Source organism: Pyrus communis, chromosome 16 (assembly GCF_963583255.1).
Source record: "Pyrus communis chromosome 16, drPyrComm1.1, whole genome shotgun sequence".
NCBI lineage: Eukaryota > Viridiplantae > Streptophyta > Magnoliopsida > Rosales > Rosaceae > Pyrus > Pyrus communis.
In genome coordinates this window covers 12,758,730-12,775,379 of record NC_084818.1, presented here as the reverse complement: position 1 = coordinate 12,775,379, position 16,650 = coordinate 12,758,730, and the positions used below count along the sequence as shown (strand labels likewise).

General features: G+C 37.4%; 2 protein-coding genes across 4 annotated transcripts; both read left to right on the top strand.

The window, feature by feature from the left end:
- Positions 1-514: 514 nt before the first annotated feature.
- Positions 515-1,324, top strand: LOC137719827 ((+)-neomenthol dehydrogenase-like). Its single transcript, XM_068458837.1, has 4 exons — positions 515-534; positions 631-780; positions 884-1,174; positions 1,282-1,324. Exons 1-4 carry the CDS (start codon positions 515-517, stop codon positions 1,322-1,324), a joined length of 504 nt encoding a protein of 167 aa, XP_068314938.1.
- An 11,945-nt stretch (positions 1,325-13,269) lies between these two features.
- On the top strand, positions 13,270-15,207 carry LOC137720828 ((+)-neomenthol dehydrogenase-like). 3 transcript variants are annotated; one of them, XM_068459939.1, is made up of 5 exons: positions 13,270-13,413; positions 13,513-13,759; positions 13,925-13,993; positions 14,093-14,269; positions 14,698-15,207. In XM_068459939.1, exons 1-5 carry the CDS (start codon positions 13,394-13,396, stop codon positions 15,073-15,075), a joined length of 891 nt encoding a protein of 296 aa, XP_068316040.1. In that variant the 5' UTR covers positions 13,270-13,393; the 3' UTR covers positions 15,076-15,207. The 3 variants fall into 3 exon arrangements, with proteins under 3 accessions (XP_068316040.1, XP_068316039.1, XP_068316041.1); XM_068459938.1 differs by having other exon boundaries at positions 14,090-14,269; XM_068459940.1 differs by lacking the exon at positions 13,925-13,993 and having other exon boundaries at positions 14,090-14,269.
- The last annotated feature ends 1,443 nt before the right edge of the window (positions 15,208-16,650 follow it).

The window sequence follows — 16,650 nt, the reverse complement described above, 5'->3', positions numbered from 1 at the left end:
AATAAGACGTTGGAGAATATTTTGTTCTCAATCTTTTATATCTTTGGTACCTTCATTCAGGAGCCTGGCTGAAAATTCATTTTTCAACGGAGTTATTCGAAAATCGTAAATTTAATCAAGAAAAATATATTCAATAAGTTTCAATAGATCTTGAAAAAAGAGACAAGTAGAAGTTGATTACAGAGAGTAAGAAAACAAAAATAGAGAATGTCGTTGAACCATATGCTACTGAACGAGCCTTGTATCATTGAATGAATTGATTAGAATTGCGTTTAACATGGCCCGTAACTTTATTTTTTGTGGATCTTAAATGAGGCCCAGAAGGAAGAAAAAAATAGCCAACGTCATATGACCTCAATCCATGCACAATCTGCAAATATTTCATATGACCTCATTGCATACGCATCTGCAAAAAAAACTGACGAATTGTAAGATGTGGGTACGGTCAAATGTCCATAAATATTGGTCTGAGAACTAGAAAGAAAAAAAAAGCTGAAAGCAAATCAATTTAACAATGGCAGAAGCAGTAAAGAGGTAGTTTTATTTATAACACCCATTTTTTCTTACATATTATCCTTCTTTTTCTTTTCTTTTTTTTTCCAGAATTTCTTAATTTTGTTTTTCTGTCAGGTATGCAGTTGTGACAGGAGCTAACAAAGGGATTGGATTTGGCACAGTTAAGCAGTTGGCTTCAAAAGGAGTAGTAGTTGTGTTAACTGCTAGAGATGAGAAGAGGGGTCTTGAAGCTCTTGATGAAATGTTTAATTATGAGCAATCAATGTATTTAGTTCTACATAGATGGCAAGATGCAATTTTTCTGTTTTTCGAATCAAATTAAAACTCTCCCGTCTTTCGTGTTGCTTCAGAATTTTCCAAATGGAAGGGCCAAAGAGGTACTTAGTGATGCTGAGAGCATTACAGAAGAGAGAATAGAAGCTGTTTTGAGTGAGTTTTTGGAAGACTATAAACATGATTTGCTAGAAACCAAAGGCTGGTCTCACATCTTTCCAGCCTACAAAGTCTCGAAAGCAGCCTTGAATGCATACACTAGGATTCTGGCCAAGAAGTATCCGAATTTCTGCATCAACTGTGGGAGCCCTGGGTTAGTAAAAACAGATATGAACTTCAATCTTGGTGTCTTAACCATCGATGAAGGTGCTGAAAGCATCGTCAGGTTGGCGCTACTCCCCAATGGTGGTCCTACTGGCCTATACTTTGTCCGCAAAGAAAAGACACCATTTTGAATACTTCTGTTTGTACGACCGTACTCGTTTCTTGCAGTATAAGTCAATGTGATTACTGCAATTTGAGGTTTCAGCGATGAACACTTTCTTCTCCGGGATGCTGAAGGGCATGAAGAAATCGATTAGAGTTGTTTCGATACAATGAGAAATCTTGATTGGAGTTAAAATATAAGTTTGAGTCGTTTTTAGTTTCCAGGTTTCAGAATAGTTTGGGTATCCTAGACTATGAGTTTGCGGAAGAATACATACAAATAGTACGGTACCAATAAAGGGAATGAAGCACTTTTGCCACTCCTTCGGATAATTCTTTCAATACAAATAATGTTTTACTATAAATTCATCTAAATACATAAAAGTGAATTCGAACTTGAGTGCAAACGGAGGAGAAGCTGACTAAACCTGGGTCTTCTATATATTACATTAACGTGTATAGTTACCAATTATAAACGCCTTTATGTCAATATTATATTTCATATACTGACGTCATATTGACAAAGAGCTATGATATCCACACAACTATTTTTACTTTCCACACAGGACTCAATTTCGGCTGTAAATTAAAGATGAAAGAACAAAAATTAATAAAAATGGTGTGCGGGAAATACAAGGGAAAATTAGAGCAATGGTCTCTCAATTTTAATCCAAATTGGAGTAATGGTCCCCTCAACTAAAAATTTATGATCATTGGTTCATTAACTCATCAAAATGTGCAGTTATGGTCCTTTTCATTCACTCCGTCAAAATTCCATTAAAATGAGTTTTGTTAGAAGGACCATTGCTACAAGTGGGTTAAAGTTGAGAGACCATTGCTCCAATTAAGTTAAAATTGAGGGACCATTTGTCTAGTTGGGTTAAAAGTGAGAGACCGTTGCAACAATTTTTCTCATTTGGTTTTCTATATTTGCGCTATGATTCAGCCTGATGTGTATGGCATGTGACTTATTTTGACAGAAGTTCTAACGGGATTGAAGAAAATGACCATAGTTGCATGTTTTAAGGAGTTGAGGGACCAATAGTTATAGATTTTTAGTTGAGAGACCATGACACTAATTAGGTTAAAATTGAGGGACCATTGATACAATTTTCTCAAAATAAAAACAGGAATGTGATATCACCCCATTGACAATATCTACCAACGAGCTTCGCCACAGGCTATGTGTTTATTTGCAGCTGAAGGAGTATTCACCACTATTTGGTGATGAGCACCTCTCAACTTTTTCTCTCAGCACTAAAACTATGTATGTCGCTATTCACATAACGGATGAGCACCGCCGTGTCCACCAACCCCAATTCCAAGCTTCTCAGTTACATGCACTTCAACACGTTCCCCCAGAGCTGTCTAATATGCAGAACCACTCACCCCCACCACTTGCTAGATCAATTGCCACTACGAAAAAAACAACTCCAAGCGCCTCCACAAAGTCTCATACTGTTGTGCTAGAATAGCACCAAACCAATTGGAATCAACTCAAGCTAACTCACAGGAAATATATCAAATGAAATACAAAAACAAAATATCAAAGACACCAATATTTTAACGAGGTTCCTCAACAATCAATGTAATTGGAGTATGTCCTCGGAGCAGTAGGAGCTCACCTAATAATCCACTATCAACCAAATAGGAGTTTACAAAGTGTTGGCAATCTCACAACCCAAAAAAACAATAGCCCTTGTTTCCCTTTTCTTCGGTTGCTCTCTACTTTCTGCTTTCTCTACATTCTGCTCTCTGCTGCTACTCAACAACTATCAAAAGCTCCAAAGACAACAAGTGGAAGTGAAAAACAAAACTCTTGGGGTGTTGATGGCAAAGCAAAAAAACTCTAGGCCATTTTTTTTCTCCCCAAAACAAGGAAGAGACAATGATGTTGTTCATCTTCTTTTTTCTTTTCAACAAACATCATCATGCCCCTTTTATCTTTGTTTATTTTTCTTTGACTAGCCAAAATTGGTTTTTGGCCACTTGGCCACTAATCCAACAATCTCCACCTTGACCAAGTTCCAAAAACATCATGACGAGCCAAACCAACATAATCAACAATCAATACAAAAAATCACCCCTAAATACTAGCAAGAGAACAACTCATGCCGAGCCAAATGCTCCAAAAAACTCCTACTGCTCAGCGTCTTCTTTATATAAGAAAAATGTGAGCCAAGTTCAAGCAATGCACAAACTTGGCTACAAAAACAACCTTAGTCAACATATCAGCAAGGTTGTCATTAGTTGGAATCTTCTGGAGAATGATCTCCCCTTCACCAACAACTTCACGAACAAAGTTATATTGCGCATCTATGTGCTTGATCCTCGCATGATGAACTTGATACTTAGCCAGATAAATGGCACTCTGACTATCACAGTGCACCTCCACCTACTTCTGATCAACCCCCAAATCTCTAATCAATCCATGTATCCAAATGGCCTCCTTTATAGCTTCAGCAACTACCATATATTCACCCTCTATAGTGTATGAAATATTTGTGAAAACTAGTTCATTTAAGCAACATCTTTGCATGCAATTAACAATTAAAAGGCGGAATCATGCTTGTATGCACTTAAAAACAAAACTTTACACATGAAATTCAAGGCCTAGTAATTATGGTGAACCAAGACTCAGCTCAAATCTTAAAGAAAAGAGTTGAGAAACTTTTATACCTTTGAAGCACCTCTTTACTTAGCAAATGATATTCACCCATGTGAGGGCCTTCTTTCCTTAGTCTCCTTGCTCCTTGACTCCATGGATGTGGATGGAGGAACTTTGCTTCTTGGCTCCATGACTTCTTGGATGGATGAAGGAATGGATTCTCCAAGTTTCCAAAATAGGGAACCTTTAAGTCTCCACACCAAGGAGAGCATTGAGGAAGAGATGAGTGATGTAGAGGAAGAAAGATTGCTAGCTATTTTCCTCTAGGGTGGTTGGCTACCTAAGAGAAGAGAGACCTTTGTGTTATCATATTTTCTCTCTAGAAAACCCTAAAGTCCTTTATATAGTCACTTCACTTAAGTGACAAAAAGAACCAAAACCCATTCATTTACAATATGGTCGGCCTTCTAAAGGCTTTGGGCCCTTTTGAGTCTTTAGTCATTAAGTTGTCATACAACTTAAGTTAATGGGTTTGACGGTTCTAAGCCCAATGGGCCTTGAGGTCGAATAATTACTCAAAAGCTAAAACAAACTTAATTAATCCTAACCATAATACCATTTAATTATCCTTACTCATCTCCGTTATTTCTTCAATCTCTACCTTACACGGTGTACGATCCATTAGGTTCCTTTTAGCAAGGCAGTGGGCGATTAAAGCTCTTCAAATCAATTGTGAATTGAAACATACTTTCAATTCTCTATATAGTGATTATACACCTTTAGGGCTTCCACAAACCATGAGTGACACCTAGTAGTATATCATGGCTACCCAAGCTAATCAGATGAGGTGGAGAACCTATTCAGTTTAAAATTACAATGCAATATGGTCATTCTCTAATACAATACTCTTGACCACATTGTTTGGTTCGATAGTTTATTCATGTCTACTATCCAATGTGATTCTTTTACTTATATGATTACCTTGAATGTGATTTGAAACGACTTCCTAAATCTTATTCATACTCTAGCCAGAGATTCTTTATCATATCATAGAGTATTCTCCCTTAAACGGTTTGAAGGTTAGAAATCCCTTGTTGTGCATTCACTTGCCTCCATGGCTAAGTGGCTTAACCTCAACTATGTTGTGGATACACTTTGACATAATCACTTTGACATAGTCAAAGATCAAAGACCTAACCATAAGACAACTATGATGCCTCAGGTCAAAGGACTACTTTGTATTATCCCAACCATGAGTTCTCATGTGACATGAGTATGAGAACTCCTTGTTGATTGCGTTCAGTGGACTCATTCTCTATTGAGCACCTACATGCTTGTCTTGGTGTCAATCACACCAATGACTCGAAACCAGTCACTCTCCCTAAGAGAAGACATAACACGTACTGATCTTAATGGACTGTTAATGCCTAATTGGCAATCATATGATCAGGAACATTTAGGATATGTATACGAAAGAGAATGGTCTCATGAATCTAAATTCTTTAGATCACATTCTCCCAATTACATGTTCCTTGGACTTATCGTTTAAGCATATAACATTTATATGAGACGACTTTAAACAATAATCTTTGCCCTTTATATTAAACTAGATTAGTTTAACATGTGAAATGTCCGTAAAGTATCATCATATAATTGGCTTTTAGGGGACATTTCCAACATATAGTAGAGAAAGCAATAGATGACTACAAAATGGACCTCCAACAAACTGGTCATTTAGCCATAGTAAATACATAGCATGTACTAGACTTCCTTCTACCAAATCACCTGCATAATCTAAATCGACATAACCAACTGCAAAGTTACCAATACCAGAGTCATCCCTCTCACAACATAAACCAACATCTTGAGTACCATGGAAATACCTCAATATCCACTTAGCTGCATGCCAATGCTCTTTACCAAATTATGCATATATCGACTCACCATATCAACTGCATGAGCAATTTCCGATCTAGAGCATACCATTGTGTACATCAAACTACCAACCAAATTTGCATACGGTATATTTTTCATTTGCAACTTCTCTTGATCAGTTTTAGGACACTGTAGAGAACTCAATTTAAAATGAGGAGCCAAATGGGTATTAACCAGTTTGGTTAAATCATGAACTCTAAATTTCCGAATCAACTTCTCAAGGTATTGTCTTTGATTCAAGTATATCACACCCTTCTCTCTATCTCTAGTGATCATCATGCCAAGGATCTTCTTTGCTTCACCAAGATCATTTATCTCAAACTCATTCTTCATTTGCTTATTCAATTTCTCAATCTCTTCGACATTCTTTGAGACAATCAACATATCATCAACATATATCGACAAATAAATGAAAGAACCATCTTGCAACTTCTTGAAGTACACACAATGATCATATTGACTTCTAGAATAATTTTAGCCTCTTATAAATTTATCAAACCTCAAATACCATTGTCTTGGAGATTGCTTCAAGCCATAAAGTGATTTCTTCAACTTGCAAAACAAATTCTCCTTCCCTTTCACTTTATACCCATCCGGTTGACACATATAGATCACTTCATTCAAATCACCATGTAGGAAAGCCGTCTTCACATCAAGTTGCACAAGCTCAAGATCACATTGTGCAACAAGAGCTAACATAATACAAATTGAGGAGTGCTTCACAACAGGAGAAAATATTTCATTGTAGTCAATGCCCTCCTTTTGTGCATACCTTTTAGCAACTAATCTTGCTTTGAATCTCACATGTTTTTCTCATCAACACCTTCCTTCTTGGCCTTCTTGGCATACACCCATTTGCAACCAATAGCTTTCTTACCATTAGGTAATTTAGCTAACTCCCAAGTCTTGTTCTTCAAGAGAGAATTCATCTCATCACCCATGGCATTGCACCACTTCTCATTTTCCTCACTCTCAATGGCTTCCTCAAAATTGGATGGAATCTCATCAGTGATAATAAGAAGAGCAAAAGCAACATAATCACTATACTGAGCTAGCTTGGTAATTTGTCTTTTTCCTCTGTTCTTGGCAATAGACTATTGAGGTGAACTTGCTTTTCATCTTGAATAGAATCAACTTCTTCAACATCCTCTTGGTCTCCCACTTCTTCACTTGTAGTGGCTTCGACATCAGCGGAAATAGGATTTGAAGTACTAGAGGCAACTTTCTCAAGCTCCACCTATTGGACATCTTTCACATTCTTCTCAGAGTCTTTGAACATACTTTCTTCATCAAATGTCACATCTCTATTGATTACAAGTTTCTTCATCTTTGGGCACCATAACCTGTAACCTTTGACACCACTACTAAAACCAAAAAAGATAGCCTTTTTGGCTCTAAGATCAAGTTTATTTTCAGTTACATGAAAATAAGCAAGTGAACCAAAAATACAGATAATCATAATCAGAAGAAAGGTTTTCCAATCCATACCTCCATTGGTGTCTTACCCTAAACAACAACTGAGGGTAATCATGTGACATGCATAAGTAACTGCCTCTGCCCAAAACAAATTGCTTAAACCCGACTGAGACAACATACATCAAACCTTCTCAAGCAAGTTTGATTCAAACTTTCCGCAACTCCATTTTGTTGTGAAGTTCCCCAGACACTAAAATGCCTCACAATCCCTTCCCCTTGTGCTTCATAATGTAGACCCAAGACCTTCTTGAATAATCATCAACAAAGATCACGAACCAATGTCTACCACTCAAAGAATGAGTCTTTGTAGGACCCTAAACATCCATAATCAACAATGACATTCGTCTGATGTACTGCAATACCAAACTTCACTTTAGTTTGCTTTCCCAAGACATTATGCTCGTAGAAATCAAGCTTACAAGTCATGGCACCTTTTAGAAGATCTTGTTTCACAAGCCCTTGTAAAGCTTTCTAACCGGCATGGCGTAATCTCATATGCCATAGTTTAGTAGTATCTGAATCGGATGTGCCCATATTTTCAGAGAATGCAGACGCTTCACCTGTCACAATGCTTCCTTGCAATAAATACAAATGACCACATTGATGAGCTTTCATCATAACAAGTGCACCATAAGTAACTTTCAATGTCTGCCCATCTGAATGAAACCTGAATCCCTTGGATTCCAAAGTGCCTAAAAAAATAAGATTTTTCTTCAAATTCGGTACATACCAAACACCTGTCAACTCTTTAACCATGCCATCATGCAACGTCAAACGAATTGTACCAATCCCTTTTGTTGTGCAAGGATTGTCATCGTCCATGAAACCAACACCACCATCAAACTCTTTCAAGCTTGAAAACCAATCCTTGTGAGGAGTCATATGATGAGTACAACCCATATCTAACACCCACTTAGTAGCACAATCAAATGATGAGGAAGTGGTTAAAGCAAAATCCGAAAAATCAGTTTCAAGTTCAACAACATTAGCTTCCAAACTCACATTGTCTTTGGTCTTCAACTTAGGACAATCTTTCTTCCAATGACCTTTATTATGACAAAAAGCACATTCATCCATTTCCAAGCTTTTTCTACCTTTAGAATTTCCTCTAGGTCGGGACTGTGATTTTATTATTTTTTTTCTAATAGAAGAGGATCTCCTCTCCGATGATTTACCTCTAACATATAAAGTTTCAGAGGTACTATCTTGATTCTTATCTCTATGCCTCATTTCATAGTTCATCAAGGCATTTGACACATCGTCAAATTTCACAGTTTCTTTACCATGCATACTAGCGGTAACAAAATGCTCATAAGAGTCCAGCAAGGAATTCAACAATATTAAGGCCTTATCTTCATCCTTAATATCCTCATCTAAATTTTTCAAATCGGCAATCAACTTATTAAAAGCATTAAGGTGTCTAATTAATCATTTTGTACCTTCTTTGTATTGGAAGCGGTAGAGCTTTTTCTTCAAGTGTAACTGGTTCTCCGCATTCTTCGTCATGTACTTGTCTTCTAATTTTTGCCACAACATATTTGTCAATGTCTCCCGCATCACAAAATACTTCTGAGTTTTTGCAAGGCTCAACCGAATTGTAGAGCAAGTCCACAAATTTAATTTCTCCCATTCCGACTTCGACATAACTTCCGGTTTATCTCCCAAAACGGCAAGTAGATCTTGTTGAGCCAACACATCCTTGACTTGACATTGCCACATCTCAAAGTTGTTCGTGCCATCAAACTTTTCCACTTCGAACATTGCATTTTGCATTGTAGTTCTTGCAACCCCGGAGCTGCTTCCAAAAGGATTCTCATCTTACCCTTCTGATATATTTAGCAACTAGACGGTGCCTAAGAGCAACCAGTGCTCTGATACCAATTGTTGTGCTAGAATAGCATCAAACCAATTGGAACCAACTCAAGCTAACCCATAGGAAATATATCAAATGAAATGCAAGAACAAAATATAAAATATACCAAGATTTTAACGAGGTTCCTCAACGATCAGTGTAACTGGAGTACGTCATCGGAGCAGTAGGAGCTCACCCAATAATCCATTATCAACCAAATGAGAGTTTACAAAGTGTTGGCAATCTCACAACCCAAAAAAACAATAGCTCTCACTCAAATAAAGAATAAATTGAGAAAAAGAAAATTTATATATACTAAAACCCAAACTCGAGTGGTACTGTTCCAGGGCAATGTGCGGACCAAAATGCCCCTCAATTCGTTTGTTAAGCCACTTTTTTGCCATCTTTTCTACCGTAAAATGACTTCCTTGACCTCCGAGGCCACACTTTATCTTCTCCGATTTCGATTTCTTTGGGTGCTTCGGTTCTCTCTCTCCCCATTATCAGCTTTTCCTTATTTTGTTTGACTCCTGCTCTCCCCGTCTCCCTCCTCGCCTCACTCTTCTCTGCACCAAGCAACTCGATTTAGGGCTTCACCATTTCTCTTCGAATCAAGGTCTCTATTTCTCTCCCTATTTTCCGAATCTAGGTTTCCTCTCTATCTGTGGAAAAACCCAAGATCTCTCCACTGCCGGAGAGTCCAAGCTCGGCCCTTCGAGCTTCAATCCGCCTTGTCGATCGGCTCCTCTCAGCGCCTCCACCTAATACCCTCTGGTAAATTTCTCAACTTTTCCCCCAACTCTTTTTTCTCTCTATTTTTGCGCTTTCGAAAGGTTTCAGATTTTCGCCTTCTTAAGCTTATGTTTCTGAAAGGACCTTGATTTTGTGTTTAATTCGGGTTGTTGCGTCGTGAATTTTGAATTTTATGTTTAATTTGGGTCTTTACATTGTGAATTTTGAATCTTTAGCCTGATTATGTTGTAATTAATTTTAATTTTGTGGGTTCAAGTAAATGCCTCACCTTTTCTATTCGTTCTATAATTTTTGAGTTCAATTTGTTAAATATGTGTGATTACTGAGACTTTTGTTCTACCAAATTTGAGTTGCAGCAGAAGGAAGCTAGGAGGTGCAGCAACTGGAAGTCGGATTTCACTCCCGTCGTTGCAATTAGATCAAGTTCTGGCTGATTTGATCTGAGCACGCACAGGTACTCTTCTTCTACTCTTCTTCTCGATTCTTCTACTCTTTCCAATTATACACTTTCCTTTAAAAAAATTCATATAAAACCTGAAATTTGTAGTGACTCATTGTTTACGTTAGTACGTGGGAGTAATGAGGTGGGGGATTCAGCTGAGCTAATTAGGGGTGGAAAAAATTCCCGAAAATCCCGAACCGAATCGAAAAAATCCCGATCCCAAACCAAAAATTTCCCAAACTGAAATTCCCGAAATTTTCGGGATGCTATCCCGAACCAATCCCAAAATTTCGGTATGGGATTCGGGATTGGCTTCTCGATATTTCGGGAATCCCATACCAAACCGAAAATATATAATATTAATTATTATATATATATATTTATACATATATATATATATATATTATTCTTTTATAATTGATGCTAGTAGTTTCTAATTCATGCTCAGCAACCTAGAATGCCCTACACCTTGCATATTTTTCATGTTCTGTTTGATATTCATGTGGATTTTATTATTGATGCTGCCATGGCTGATGATTTCAGAAGGCTTGATTCTTTTGTCTCTCAACAGATTGCAAAAAGAGTTTAATTAATTTGAATTTTGACTATGATAAAAAGAGTCAAGCATACCAGTGTTCAATTAAATGGTAGTGTGAATGAAATGAAATTCCTAGTTCATGAATGTGTTCTTGAATTATATATTTGAAGAACAATTCATAATTTCATATTTCAATTTGGGATTCCCGATTTGTCCCAAAATCCCGAAAATATTTCGGGATTCCCAAAATTTGGGATTCCCGAAAATTTGGTTTGGGATTGGTCTTCAAATTCCCGTCCCGAAAAATTTCGGTTTGGGATTCGGGATACTAGTTTCGGTATGGTATCCCATACCGAACCACCCCTAGAGCTAATTATGAAAGGGGAAATCAAATGAAAACAGAAGGTTTCAATTTTTGTACGTTTTTAAATAAAATGGAAATCAAACTTTTATGGGTAGGTAAATAAAAACAACAAGTTTGATTATTTTAACTCTTTAAATGTCTAATTAAATTCCAATTGAGGAAAGTAGTTTAATTTTTTCAATATTCAGATTGAAAATCTGAAGGTTGTCTGTAGTCTTTGAATTCCGCAGGACTCCGTTTGAAGCATCACCAGGAACTAGAAAATTTAACACTTACTACACAGCCGTTAAAGACATAGTATTTCAATTTGGCTATTGGCCAATATGTTGGGTGTTTTATGGCGAGAGGTGGTTGGTTTCTGCTTCTAATTATGTTAGCAGGAGGTATAGGAGTGTTCGGAACTCAACGAAAAATGAGAAAGGAGCTGTAGTTGATTAGAAAGAGCAACAGGTTTGATGATGGTTGCACTGAATTCCTTTTGTGATGATTCAATTTCGGGTTTTAAATAATTCTCCTGTTTGAATTTGAAACATTGATTTTCCATTCAGTTTTTCAACAAAAATTCTCCCCCAATGCAGATTTGCTTACGGTGGTGTTAAGGTAAATTTTGCTCCCTTCCAGAATAATTTTCAATGAATTATGTCTTCTGAGTAGTATTGAAGCCGGACATTGTATCTTTGAGAAAATTTATGTATAGTTTCTGCAAAAGTTTATTTTGGATGTAGTATTATCTGTATGTGGAGTTTTGTTTTTTTCCACTGTGAAATCAAACCCCTCTATCCAGTCTCTCACATTCTTGATATGCTCATCCCCCAAAATCTTCCTTTCTCATCGAAAGGCAGATCAGAGAATTTAACATTCTCAGTGGTCAAAAATGTTACCCGAGGTGGGTCTCGAGTCAATTAGTGGTATGCCTTCAGCCAACCTCTCCCGTGGTAGGTAAACTTAATTTGGAAGGAAAGCAACTCAATGCTTTTCATTTTTTTTTTTTTTTTTGGCAAGAATGCTACTACATGAATGGCAGATTTATCATATGAGTGTCAATGAAGTTTTATCTTGAATCTAAACAGGTTTTTGTCAATTGTTATTTTCAAAGGTTGTGACAGTTTGGGCTGGCCTTGCAGAAATTTTTGTGATCATAAAACTGTCATGTGATATTACTATTGTCAGTGTTATGCAAGGAATAAAGTTTGTAGAAAGTTGTTGATCTACCTTTGCTGCCATCAAAATAATGTATGTAAAAAGTTGCTGATCAACGATAATAGGTAGCTTGCAAATTTTTTTTAATGCATCCTATTAAATGGATTTGAGAGCTACGATATTACTTAATTATTTTAACAATTTACATTAGCAGCTTTTGTTTTTTCACATTGTAACCGAGAAGCATGTATATAGTAAAATATAAAAGAAGTTCAAAAGTGACGATCAAAGAATTTAAAAGTGCTGATTAGTGTGTGTGCGCAAATATAACTGTAAACAGGAATACGAATCCATAATTGAATCCCTAATTTGGTTGTACATGTGTATAGAACTTTTTACATATTTTATACGCTTTACAAACCCACAGCAATGTGCAGGTACTTGTACTAGTACATACTAAATCCTTCTCTCCCAAAAGCCACAAAATATAGCACAATATCTTTGATTGAATGATTATACAAAATAAAGAGCTGAAAACAGTAGCCCTTGTTTTCCCTTTTCTTCGACTGCTCTCTACTCTCTGCTCTCTCTGCTCTCTCGGCACTCTGCTCTCTCTGCTCTCTGCTGCTACTCAACAACTATCAAAAGCTCCAAAGGCTAACAAGTAGAAGTGAAAAACAAAACTCTTCGGGTGTTAATGGCAAAGCAAAAAAACAAAAGCTCCAAAGACTAACAAGTGGAAGTGAAAATCAATACTCTTCGGGTGTTTAGCAAAGCAAAAAACCTCTTGTTTATTTATCTTTGACTTTTTTATCTTTGTTTGTTTTTCTTTGACTAGCCAAAATTGGTTTTCGGCCACTTGGCCACTAATCCAGCACATACTTCCTCACATTCTTCGCCACATAATCCCACATACAGCCGCCATTCTGAAACCACGTATATTTGTCTTCATTTCGCACCCACGTGGGTCCCATGAGTTTAGCTTTTAGAAACGGATGATTTGAAACCGGAACCCCTGGCATTATAGTCCCCTCACTGTATCCACCCGGCAAAATAAGCTCAGAGCAACAATGGCAGAAGCAACAAAGAGGTAGTTGTGTTTTAGTTCTTATGCATCTTTTGATCACATAAAAGAAAGCCATTTCTTATTTTCCCTTCTTTTTGTTGGCTTCTTTTGTATTTTGGTCAGGTATGCAATTGTGACAGGGGCAAACAAAGGGGTTGGATTTGGCACAGTTAAGCAGTTGGCTTCAAATGGGATCATGGTGGTGTTAACTGCTAGAGATGAAAAGAGGGGTCTTGAAGCTGTTGAAAAATTGAAAGAGCTTGGCGTCTCCGACCAGGTGGTTTTTCATCAGCTTGATGTAACAGATTCTGCTAGCATCGTTTCCCTTGCAGATTTTGTCAAAACCCAATTCGGGAAACTCGATATCTTGGTAAATCTTTTTGTTTTGAGTTGGGTTGTATTCCTCAGATCAGTAGAGATAATATTGCAATATGTCTGATTTGATACTGATGACACATGTTATAAACTTATAATCCTTTTTTATGTTGAAATACGCATAAAAAAGATGAAAATGTTGGAACTTTCGACTGTGTAGGTAAACAATGCAGGAATTAATGGAAGCATAGTAAACCCTGAAAGCTTTAGATCAGCTGTAATTGGTAAGGTGAGGTTATATATATGTATATATATCACACCATAGAAAGGTGATTTTAGACTTTTATGCCATTATAATTGACGAGAGCAATGATTTTGGATGCAGAAGCCTGATGAAATCAATTGGAGTGAAATATTGATAACACCAAGCTATGAGTTAGCAGAAGAATGCCTTAAAACAAACTATTATGGTCCCAAAAGCGTGACTGCGGCGCTTTTGCCCTTCCTCCAGCTATCTGATTCGCCTAGAATCGTTAATGTTTCTTCTGCTGCTGCTAATCTAATGGTATGAGCAACTTCAGAACTATGCTTCTGTTTTTGCATTTTCCTAACAGAATTAAATTTCCGCTTAGTTGTTAGTGTAATTTAAACAAAATAATTTAGTTAACTTATCTGCCTTACAATAGATACGAAGAATTCTTTATTCTTAATCTGTTTATCTCTAGATATTTCATAAATGGGGCTTCTTGAAATGTACAAACAATTAGTCGTCGTTTTCTTTGCTTAATTAAATATAATGGAGCTCTGGGATTGCATTAGAACATTAACTGAATCCCAGACTAAACGAGATCTCTGGAAATGTTTTAGTCGTAGAATTGTTTTCCAAAAAATGTTTGAAGTCGTGAGCAATCCATGTTTTTAGTCATATCCTGATGCAATTTTTCTGTTTTTTTTAATCAAATTTAAACTCTGCCATCTTTCGTGTTGCTTCAGAATTTTCCAAATGGATGGGCTAAAGAGGTACTCAGTGATGCTAACAGCCTTACAGAAGAGAGAATAGATGCTGTTTTGAGCGAGTTTTTGGAAGACCATAAACAAGGTTTGCTAGGAACCAAAAGCTGGCCTCCTACCTCTCCAGCCTATGCAGTCTCGAAAGCAGCCTTGAACGCGTACACTAGAATTCTGGCCAACAAGTATCCAAACATCTACATCAACTGTGTCTCCCCCGGATTTGTCAAGACAGATTTGACCTTCAATGCCGGCTTCTTAACCATTGACGAAGGTGCTGAAAACGTTGCCTGGTTGGCCCTACTCCCCAGCGGCGGTCCTACCGGCCTCTACTTCATCAAGAAAGAAATAACACCGTATTAAGATGTGGTGCTAGCAGAGGCCCTCTCTGTGTTTAATGAATAATAAGGCTTGATAGTTTATGTACAAGCTTTTGGATTCACAATGTGGCAAGACTATTTGGATGATTGAAATATATGAGGGTAGTGTTAAATATGGTGGCCATATCCTGTTAGGAGTGATGCTATTTTTTTATGAAAATGGGCGCCGATCGAAGCAAGTCGTGACCGGCACCCTAAAACAAACAGCCGGCCGACGGGCCTATAGAGGTGAGGTATCAGAAAAGCGTCCAGAAAGATGTGAGGTGTGACATTTCATCTCTTATGCAACTCTTCCAGAGCTAGCATCCAGAAAGGTAAGCAAAATAACAAGAGGACAATGGATGCTCACCTTATTTTAGCTGACAGTATTACTAGCATATACAAAATATCTAACTCAAGAAAATAATACAACAACAACAAAGCGTTATCCCACTAAGTGGGGTCGGCTATATGAATCTTAGAACGCCATTGCGCTCGGTTTTGTGTCCTGATTTCTGTTAGATCCAAGTAGTTCAAATCTTTTCTTGCAGTTTCTTTCCAAGTCTTCCTAGGTCTTCCTCTATCCCTTTGGCCCTAGGCCTTTGTCTCGTACTCGCATCTTCTAACCGGAGCGTTTGTAGTCTTCATTTCACATGTCCAAACCACCTTAACCGATTCTCTCTCATCTTATCTTCAATTTTGGCTACTCCTAATTTGCCTCGTGTATCCTCATTCCTAATCTTATCATTTCTCATGTGCCCACACATCCAACGAAGCATTCTCATCTCCGTTACACTCATTTTGTGTACATGTTGATGCTTCACTGTCCAACATTATGTGTCATAAAGCATTGCCGGCCTTATTGTCGTCCTATAAAAATTTCCCTTGAGCTTTAGTGGCATACGATGGTCGCACAACACACCCGATGCACTCTTCTACTTCATTCATCCAGCTTGTATTCTATGATTGAGGTCGCATAACTCAAGAAAATAATCCCCGAAAATAATCCATATAATATATTAAATATGTTAGCGTTGCTCCGACTATATTTTAGTTTTAGGAGAGATTTTATCTGAATTAAATGTTTTATTTTTTACTTCTAAATTTCCAACTAATAATTGATCATATTTATATCTATTCGTAAGTATAAGAGCACTTTCACCGTGTGCTGCAGCCTAAGGAACAGGGGCAAGAATAGGTCCAAAGAGCCCGAGTGATGAAGTCCAGCGTGTGCTGGCAAGCAAGCCCGAGGGAGAGGCCAGTGGAGAGTTGCCAGCCCGAGAGCGCAGATTCAGTTTTTCCAACAAAAATTCTCCCCAATGCAGATTTGCTTACGGCGGTGTTAAGGTAAATGTTGCTCCCTTCCAGAATAATTTTCAATGAATTATGTCTTCTGAGTAGTATTGCAGCGGGACATTGTATCTTTGAGAAAGTTTATGCATAGTTTGTGCAAAAGTTTGTTTTGGATGTAGTATTATCTGTATGTGGAGTTTTGTTTTGTTCCACTGTGAAATCAAACCCCTTTATCCAGTCTCTCACATTCTTGATATGCTCATCCCCTGAAATCTTCCTTTCTCAT

Coding starts and splice junctions, on each gene's coding strand:
- LOC137720828 (XM_068459938.1), top strand. CDS start 13,394: ATGGCAGAAGCAACAAAGAG. Junction 13,760..13,924: donor TCGGGAAACTCGATATCTTG/GTAAATCTTTTT, acceptor TCGACTGTGTAG/GTAAACAATGCAGGAATTAA. Junction 13,994..14,089: donor GATCAGCTGTAATTGGTAAG/GTGAGGTTATAT, acceptor TTTTGGATGCAG/AAGCCTGATGAAATCAATTG.
- LOC137719827 (XM_068458837.1), top strand. CDS start 515: ATGGCAGAAGCAGTAAAGAG. Junction 535..630: donor ATGGCAGAAGCAGTAAAGAG/GTAGTTTTATTT, acceptor TTTTTCTGTCAG/GTATGCAGTTGTGACAGGAG. Junction 1,175..1,281: donor GGTGCTGAAAGCATCGTCAG/GTTGGCGCTACT, acceptor CGTTTCTTGCAG/TATAAGTCAATGTGATTACT.